This window comes from Eriocheir sinensis, unplaced genomic scaffold, assembly GCF_024679095.1.
Source record: "Eriocheir sinensis breed Jianghai 21 unplaced genomic scaffold, ASM2467909v1 Scaffold18, whole genome shotgun sequence".
Lineage (NCBI taxonomy): Eukaryota > Metazoa > Arthropoda > Malacostraca > Decapoda > Varunidae > Eriocheir > Eriocheir sinensis.
This window is the reverse complement of record NW_026111183.1, coordinates 448028-457724: the sequence shown is the minus strand read 5'-3', so window position 1 is coordinate 457724 and position 9697 is coordinate 448028. Positions and strand designations below refer to the sequence as shown.

At 45.2% G+C, this 9697-nt stretch overlaps 1 protein-coding gene and 1 long non-coding RNA gene across 2 annotated transcripts; one reads left to right on the top strand and one right to left on the bottom strand.

The window, feature by feature from the left end:
• The first annotated feature begins 4980 nt into the window (after positions 1–4980).
• LOC126990600 (uncharacterized) lies at positions 4981–6389 on the top strand. Its single transcript, XR_007744590.1, has 3 exons — positions 4981–5411; positions 5703–5837; positions 6288–6389. It is a non-coding gene; the product is annotated as an uncharacterized LOC126990600 (long non-coding RNA).
• Positions 6390–7163: 774 nt separating this feature from the next.
• LOC126990601 (uncharacterized) lies at positions 7164–7762 on the bottom strand. Its single transcript, XM_050849289.1, has 2 exons — positions 7604–7762; positions 7164–7544 (listed from the first exon to the last, which is right to left on the bottom strand). The coding sequence occupies exons 1-2, from the start codon at positions 7760–7762 to the stop codon at positions 7164–7166; spliced, it is 540 nt and encodes a 179-aa protein (XP_050705246.1).
• Between the last annotated feature and the right edge of the window lie 1935 nt (positions 7763–9697).

Genomic DNA, 9697 nt, shown 5'->3' with positions numbered 1-9697 from the left:
GTTTGTCTCTCTCTCTCTCTCTCTCTCTCTCTCTCTCTCTCTCTCTCTCTCTCTCTCTCTCTCTCTCTCTCTCTCTCTCTCTCACACACACACACACACACACACACACACACACACACACACACACACACACACACACACACACACACACACACACACACACACACACACGTACACACACGATACAAAGAATAATTTTTCAAATTTGAAAGCAAATTTTCCCATAATATACAAATTAGTGGAGCTCCTTTGACTTTTACGCGGCGACAGGTCTGACCAGACTGACCGGGTCATGAGCGGTCAACCCCTGCTGCTCACCTCATAGTGACGTTATGCGCGGAGCGCTCCGAAATAAGCCCAAATTGAAGTGACCTTTCCTTCTTTAGATCTTGGGTACAGGGTTTAATGCGTGTTTTCACTCGCCGTGGTGGCCGCTCATCTCTTCAGGGAAAACGTTCAGTATCGTGGATTTCAATGTGTTTTGTTGTGCATTCATTTTCCCGTTTCTTTTTTTATTCACTTAATATATAGAAGAAAAATAAAAGGTGCTCTTAACCCTCTTGTTTCCTTCCTTTTCCTGTTCCCTTCTCTTCTTTTACTCTGCCATCTTAAATTCCACCTTTCTATCTTCCTCCTTCCTCCTTCCACCTTCGTGCGCGTGGCGGGAAGTTTTCACCGGCGCCGTCTGAGAAAGCGGCGAGGCCCGCGTCCGCGTAATAAGCGCGGACGCGGGCCTCGCCCGCAAGTGTGAAAGGGCTAAATTAAGCGTAAGAACCAGTAATTGCAGTGCCGTAATTTCTGGGCTAGGAGGCTGTGGGCTCCAAAATGTTTTCCATATCGGGCTAAACATGCTCCTAAAAGTGTTGATTAAAAAAATTATCCCGCAAGCTCGCTGGCCCCGCCCCCCCAACTCATGAATCTAGGAAGCTCTCTGGCCCCCTAAAAAAATCCATCAAACTTACGGGCCTGAAATGCCTTGACCAAACGAATATTTGACGGATAACTCACATACGCAATTGAATTGATTGATAAATAAATATGTGAATTGAAACAGTAAAAGAAAATAATAAAATAAAGCAAGTGTAACAAAAATCCCACTATTTAATATAATTTATCTTGAACTGATGTAAAATTTTCATGTTGGTTTTCTTCAGAGTACGCGTCCGTATTCTCTGCCGCTCCCGGCTCACAGCACATGTTTCCAAAGGGCACAATGGACACTGGTCGGGCTCCGGTGAGTGTTTTTCACATTGACGGTGTACAAGTCAAGGCAAACCATCACAAAGGTCATACAGCTGTCCACGGAAATACCCACAACCTCTACCAAAGCTATATCAAATGTGGGCGTGTGTGTGAGCCCCTAAGTGTTTGAGGAGGAGATGCAAGGGGAAAGAGGAAGAGGCCGCGTGGGCGACGGGGAGCAAGGGAGAGACGAATCTCACGGCACCATCAACAATGCACTATGCTGATGACGTAACGCATATCATCAACTACTTAGAAAAATCAAGACAGTTAGTGGAGAATAGAATCATAAAGGATAGAGAGAAAGAGCTGGATGAGGTCCGGGGTCAGCATGAACCAAGCGCCACTGTAAACACTTGTCTGCGCCATAACGGGCCAGGCCGACCACCAGCCCCACCTAGAAAGCCTGCCGGCGCAACAGGCGAAAAGTTAAAAACACGCAAAACCAAACCAAACGATGGAACACAAATCGGTTATGCAGAAACAGGTAAAGTTTTGCGACTAACAAGAAGAGGAACCAGAATAGGTAAATATATCTATGAAACGAGAAAAGGAAGCAGCGTCAACTAAATATACCTACGGCTGTATTAAAACCCGACCAACAAAAACAAGAGCACACCTCACCAACGCCAATGCTTCATGTCTGGTTCGTATTATCCGCCGTTACCACACGTGGCAACAAGCAAGACAAACAAACTAAAACTTCAAGAGGAGCAAAGCAGAACACCAGGCAAGGATTTTAGTGCTTGTAGAACGGTCCTTTCTTGTTCTTTTTCTTCTTTTGCTTCTTGGACTCATTCTTCGCTTCGTCCTTGGAGGGTTTCGAGGCCTTTTCTTTGAAGTCATCCTCCTGCAGAACTTGTCGCAGGAGAGCAGTGACCTCGTTGAGGTCAGGGGCATCTTCAAGGCTCTGTCGGAGGTCAGAGAAACGCTCCGTGTCAGGGATGACCTGCAGGGCCGTGCACGCTATGTCGATGACGTCATTCTCCTGCTGGCCGGGGTGCATAAACCCGAACTGTATTATTGTTCGGCACCATTGGGTTAAAAGTGGTTGAAAAAGGCCGTAGAGTCGTCATACTCAGTATCCATAATGGCCCAAGACGCAGAAAACGATGCTTTTATGGATAACTAAGAAAACTGTGAGATTCTATGCTCAGCTGCAATAAACATAAGCCCTCACATTATACTCTGTCACGTCTACCTGATTCTCCCATACTAGTCCTGTCTACCCCCCACCCCTATCCACCTCACGTTGACCTGAGTTCCCTAGGGAGGGTAATGAGGTCAGCACTAAAGAACGGATTACAGGGTCTAGCTTAAAATTACCTTCATTAAGATTAAAATTATCAAACTTTTGTATACATGCAGACTCTATTATTCTACGTTTCTTAAAGTTATTACATTTATACAATAGCTGACTGTCGTCCCAGTTAATAGAGTGATTATTTTCTGAAGCATGTTTAAACATAGCATTATTCAGGTTACATGTCCGAAAAGCATATAGATGTTCTTTTACACGAGTTTCTAAATTTCTAACAGTTTCTCCAATATAAACAAGGTCACAATCTTTACAGTCAATTTTATATACGCCAGCTGTACCATCTACAAAATTCTTGTTTTTTACTAACGTTGATTTAATGGTGGAGATATATTTATATGCTATGTTTACATCAAGGTCCTTATTAACAGTTTTAACGACATCAAGTTCAGGTCAGGTCAGGTCAGGTCAGGATCAGGTCAGTTCAGGTAACACCCCAGACAGCAGATTCGGTCAAGGAGAGGTCATCAGAAGTGACCGCATAGAAATTAATTCAAGCAGTCTCTCTAGAAGTTTTATAAATTTATATCAAGAATATAATAATTTTGTTCAAAATAAAAAGAAATTCAGAATGACTTTATCCCAAAGAAACTGTTTAGGTCAAGCAGTAATGATCCTAAATGGAGACGCAGAGTTAGAGGAGACATGATTGAAGTATAGAAATGGTTCAAGGGGATTAACAAGGGAGGGGCAGTGACGGCATGAGGTCAAGTGCACTCAGGTCAGCCACAGTTTGGTGGTGACTGCTGAGAGGACTCAGTCAGAGGCTAAACTTCATCATGGCAACACCTCGAAGTGTTCGATTTCGAAGACGAAGGTTTTTCTACTATCATTCTAACCGAGACAGAAGATTTAGTGCATTTTCGCTTAAACGTGAAAACCGACGAAGAGTTCCAGCGTTGGAAGGAGCTATACATGGGAAAAACCAACACTTGCTTCAACGTCAAGCATGTATATCCTGCCCGTTGCAGAAAATTGCTTCATAAAATACTAATTTGTCATCATGGTGCTGCTCGCCACTTGGGAAAGAAGAGAACATATACTGGGTAAGTACCTGTTAAAAATTTGTTCTATAAATAGGATACATTTACTATGCCCTGCGGTTCAAAATACATATCAGTTATTTTTAACACACTATATGAAGGAAACTGCAAACCTCTCGTACTCAAGGCAGCTCCTTCTACCATCCCCATTTCTTATCTATGCTGTTCTTGATATTCATCTTAACCTTGTTCGTAGGTGCCCTGTAACAATGGACGTTGTCATTCGGTTCATAACTAAGGACACTGTAAAGAAGGACAAACTGATGGCCACACACCCATGCTTCGTAAAACTGAAGGGACAGCACAATCACTCTCTACAGTCTGCAGAAGCTCTGAACCAGCTTAGGGTACTTCCGGAAACGAGGGAGACTTTTATTAAGTATTTTGAGCAAGGTACGGTAACTAATTGTTCACTGACTACTTCATTTCGTTTTTCGTTCTGAAAATACTAATTTCTAAGCAGGATTGATGTAGCATTTTATGTTGTGTCTCTTAGTGCACTTGCACTATTGACTGTGTAATATTTTAACACTTCAGACTGCATGTGACATAGATTTAAGGAATATTTTAATAGCTAGGTACATTATTCATGTCTGCGCGAGCACCATGGACAACACATTCTGCTATACGTTCAATTTTCAATTTTCAGGAATGACTGCTAATCAGGCTGGAAGATTCCATGTCCTAAAAATGGGGCTGTGTGATGACTTATTTGGACAGGCCAATCATGCTATAAACCCATCGCCTCGTGCTATCAGTTATATGAGAGACGAATGGCTGAAGAATGAACATGGTGGCCTGAAGAACTTATCAATGGCAGAGGCAATCAGAAAGTATGCCGCAAATAACCCAGATGTGACGATACTGGAGGACATATCAGAAGGAAGTTTTACTGCAGTACTTGTTACAGCTTTTATGAAGAGAGTCCACATTAAATTTAGGGAAGCTGGAGAAGTAATCTTTGTGGATGCCACGGATGTGTTGACCAACTCAACACTTCAGTTATTCCTTCCTCTGTGCTGGACCAGCAGGTGCTGCTCCACTGGCAGTGCTGTTTACATCTTCCAAAGATGAAGCAACACTGAAAAAAGGTAAGTCTGACAATTTTCCTTTTACTGAATGTTGTTAACTCCGACTGTGGATTTGTAATCGGTATATTGTGCGTGTGAGAAATACATAGAAATGGTCTTCGTATTGCATACTAACTCTCTCTCTCTCTCTCTCTCTCTCTCTCTCTCTCTCTCTCTCTCTCTCTCTCTCTCTCTCTCTCTCTCTCTCTCTCTCTCTCTCTCTCTCTCTCTCTCTCTCTCTCTCTCTCTCTCTCTCTCTCTCTCTCTCTCTCTCTTACACACACACACACACACACAAAGGGTCGGTTGGAAACCTAGGGTAACTGTCATTTCTGTGAAGCTTGGCTTGTGCTCTGGACGCATACTTGGATATATCTGAAGTTAATCACCTTTGCTCTTATCTACAGGTTTTGAAATGGTTAAGAGTGCTGTAGCAGAAAAGGCCTTCTATGGGAAGGGCACGCCGGAGACTTTCATGACTGACAACTGCGATGCCATGAGGAAAGCCCTAGCAGCAACCTGGCCTGGAGCTCGACAGTTCCTCTGCATTTTTCATTTTCTACAACAAGTATGGAGGTGGCTATTGGACTCGAGACACGAAATCAAGAAAGAAGATCGCCAGGAACTTATGACTATAGTGAAAAGCCTCGTATATTCAGCAACGAAGAACGATTTATTCACGTCATGGGGAAAATTCAAGGCTAATCCTCTTTCGGAGAAGTATCCTAACTTTAGAAGGTACAGTATATTGCCATAATGTTAATCATATCTATAACAATAGTGATTTCGTAATATGGATGATAAGTACAGATAATGCATTTTTTTTTAATATTTTCAAAATCATCATAATAATTGATAACATTTATATACTACTACTACTACTACTACTACTACTACTACAGACTTCACGAGCTGTCTAGATGTTTGCTGGCCTTTTGTAAATAGTTAATGTAAGGTCGTGTGAGTTTCCATGCTCTTCTGAACACCCAGTATTTAGGTCTAACAACTATTTTCGTTTTCTTATTTCAGCTATCTAGGCTCACTGATGGAAAGGAGTGACGAGTGGGCGATAACGTTCAGGGCAGGTGCGGTGCTACGTGGACATCACACCAACAACTTCTGTGAGGCAACAATGTGCATCATTAAGGAAGTCGTTCTTAATAGGTAAGCGCCAAGGGATGTTTCTTTCTTATTTGTGATGGCTGGTTTTATTAATATAAGTACCATACATCAACATGAAATTCAAACTGCCATTTTACTGACTAGTTGTACAATTGGAGGCCTTCTCGTAAAGCTCGACTGTGTTCTATTACTTTTTTTTTTTTTTGTTCTACATATTTTCGCATCATCAACAAACTCATCTGCGTTACTAGTGATGACAATGTCCTTAATTTTCTTGATTTCCGTGATTATTGTAAGTAGGGTATTACTGCCTATTATATTCAAGTGTTTCCATTACAGTAAATCACATACACAACATATTTTCCTTTCTAATAATTAAGTTCCCCCCTGAATCTAATATTCTGTTGCATTCTGTTGCTTCCCTTATCAACATTTAAGTGTTTGCAGAACATTACTTACTTGTCTATTTATTCTTTCTCTCTCTTTTTTTAGATGCAAGGCATACAACGCAACGCAGCTGATCATTTTCATGGCCGAAATCTTTGACAGCTACATGAAGAAGAGGCTGGTGGACGTTGCGCTTGGCAGACGGAGTGAAATCATTAAGCACGGCTACACTGCCTCTAGAAATGGTTACTTTCCAAGGTAACGGAAAGTACAGAGTCCAGAGCCAGTCTACTCCATCCCTTCAGTACGACGTAGATCTTGTGACTGGATTTTGTGAGTGTACTGCAGGGAAAATGGTTCCTTGTGTAAACATCAAGCTGCCTGTGCAGACTACAGCATGACGGTCCTGCCCCAAGTCTTCACTGCCACTACTGAAAACAGACGGTGGCTGGCGTCAGTGGCAGTAGGCGACGAGAAAGTTCCACCGAAGGCTTTTTAGAGGACTGTTGGAGCCAACATTAGAAAAAGAAGAAACTGCCTGTGCTTCTCCTGTTCAGGAATCCCAGGAAAGCACAGAGATCCAGCTAATGCCTCCTGAAGTGAACGTCGAGAATCAAGATGAAAATCCGCACCAGTCTCCAGATGTTGGCGAGTTTGTAGCTACATTCCAAAATGTGGTCGAAAAATATGCCAACAGTGACACTGCGGCAGCCCTCAGTACTGCTGTGAGACGGTTAAAGACTGTGAAAAGTGGGAATCAGCTGAACAGCATACTGCAGACCTTTGGAAGTGGCCTTTGCAATAAGGGAGCTGGCAGAGGAAAAATTCGATGCCAGCCAACATCTATCGCAAGAAGAGGGCCAGGAAAACCCAGAGGTGCAGCCCCTCTTGGTAAGGGACGACGACCGAGCCACTTACCAAACCCAAAACCAAAACGACCGCGAAATTTGTCCCAAAATATTGCGCAGAACGTGGCTAATGCTAAGTCACACAGTTCGGGTTTATGCGGCCGGGGTCCGCGCCCCGCGCCGCCAGACCGAAGTCCAACAGGAAGGCGCGCACCCCCTCGCCGGACGCGTCCACCAGCACGTTGCCCTCGTGGATGTCGCCGTGGGCGATGCCCCGCGCGTGCAGGCGCCGCACCACGCCGCACACCTCCACGAGGGCCAGCAGGCAGGCGCGCACCCTGCCGCGGCCCAGGCAGTCCTCCAGCCGCTCCCCCAGGCACAGCTCCATCACCATGCACGGGGGAGAGTCTGCCGTCAGCCCGTACAGCCGGGGCACGGCCGCCTCGCCCTCCAGCTCCTCCAGCACACCCGCTTCCTCGGAGGTCTTGGCCAGCAGCTCGGGGTCGTTCTCCGGCTTCTTGACGGCCACGGGCACCGCCCCGCCCGGGGGAGCGTCAGGCGCCCCCGGTACACCGTGCCGTACTTGCCCACGCCCAGCACGGTGCCCATCTTGAGCTGCTTCTTCTTGATCACGGAGAGGTCCATGCTGCCGGTCCTTGCCGTGTGGCCGGAGAAGGAGAAGGTGGCAAGTTTGTGTTCGCAGTGCTCGGTGATCTCCTTGACGTCAGCCATGTGGCTGTATTGTCTGTTGGATGTCTTGACAGAGTCAAGAGCATGACTGTATAGGGTCAAGATTCAGCACGTCACCTCGGTTTTGGGAAAACGGTTTTGGGGAGATTGGAGTTGACATTGCATAGGACTGAGTCTAGAGCTAGTTGGTAGGAGGTGCCGCGGCCAGGCCAGGTAGGGGTGCACACGAGGCAGCCGAATAGCTGGGGCATGCCAGCGCTGCACGGTGTTATAGTTGCCTCCTGTAGTTTTCAACGGAGCCTTTCACACGTGGCCGCTGTGGTTACCCTATACGGTAATCCGCTTCGACGGCGGCTCTCTCTCTCATATAGAGCCCGCCACTCACGGTCGTCGCCACTCGCTGCATGTCCAGCACTGTTTCAAATGGGAGCCACCGATTGCCGCCGCTGTTGTCCAACGCCTATCACTTCTCAGTGGTGCCCAACAAGGCCAAGGGAGGAAGACAGGTTTGCTGACGTATAGGGGAGAGGAGTATATGGTAGGAGGAAGGGCTGCAAGGGTAATGGGAAAAAAAGTGACGGAAATAGGGAAGAGAAGAAAATGGTTTGGGAAAGAGTGTATAAGAGGAATGGGGAGAGGAAGGGAATGAATGGGTAAAGAGGAGCATGGGAGGAAGAAGGGAAGGCAGTTTGCAGTAGAGATAAGAAGGAAGGGGTTGCATGCGAGAGAGAGAGAGAGAGAGAGAGAGAGAGAGAGAGAGAGAGAGAGAGAGAGAGAGAGAGAGAGAGAGAGAGAGAGAGAAAATTACATAGAATTACATAGAAAATCAGACCACACAGACCCCATGGTCCAGACTAGGTGGTCTGTCCTTAAACCTAAGTGATTTTACATTAATCAGAAGGCTCCAAAACGTTGCTTTTCTACTCTAGTTGATATTAAGTTGAAGGAAGTGACGGTCGAGCTTTTTTTTGAAGGAGTCAATCGTGTTACACTGTACCACTGACGGTGGAAGCTTATTCCATTCTCGCACTACAACGTTGGTGAAGGAAAATTTGGTGCAGTCTGAATTTACTTGTCTACATCTGAGTTTTACGCCATTGTTCCTCGTGCACAAAGTGTCATCGATCATAAGCAATGTTGATCTGTCTACATTCGTGAAACCATTAAGTATTTTAAAACATTCGATCAGTTTTCCTCGGAGGCGACGTTTCTCAAGAGAGAACATGTTAAGGGTGGAAAGCCTTTCTTCGTAGGATTTGTTGCGCAAGGACACCTAATTTAACAATGTCCTTTGCATGGTGGGGAGACCAAAACTGTACCGCATATTCCAAGTGGGGTCTGACTAAACTATTGTAGAGCGGAAGTATTACATCTTTATTCTTGAATAAGAAATTTCTTTTAATGAAGCCCAACATTCTGTTCGCTTTATTTGCTGCATCGATGCATTGATGTGAGAATTTGAGGTTTGTCGTGATTTTGACCCCTAAGTCCTTGACGCATTGAACGCTTTTGAGTTTAACGCGCGCGCGCGAGAGAGAGAGAGAGAGAGAGAGAGAGAGAGAACAATAAGGCATGATGGCCTATAAAGGGAGAGGGAAGTGATGTAAAGAAGAGGTGCAGAAGAAAGGAGAAGGGTTGGTCAATTGAGGACACCATTCATTTACACGAGGGAAAAGAAGGTTGTGATGGCGAGGAGGGAGGAGAGTAGGGGAAGGGGTATACACAGAAGGAAAGGGAGGGGACGGGGGCATATGAGGGGAAAGCCGCTTGTGATGGGAAAGAGGGAGGCGGCTCACGGCCAAGGGAATGTTCAGAAGGACGGTGAGGAGACGAGGGGCAGAGCTGACTCGTTGGTCCTGGCCGCTGTCCTAAAAATACAAGCATAATAATCCCACTTTAGCTCGGAGGAAATTATTACTTATCGCTCTCTTTTGTTACACCTCATTTTCATTTTCCTTAATTAATCTGAAAAAAATA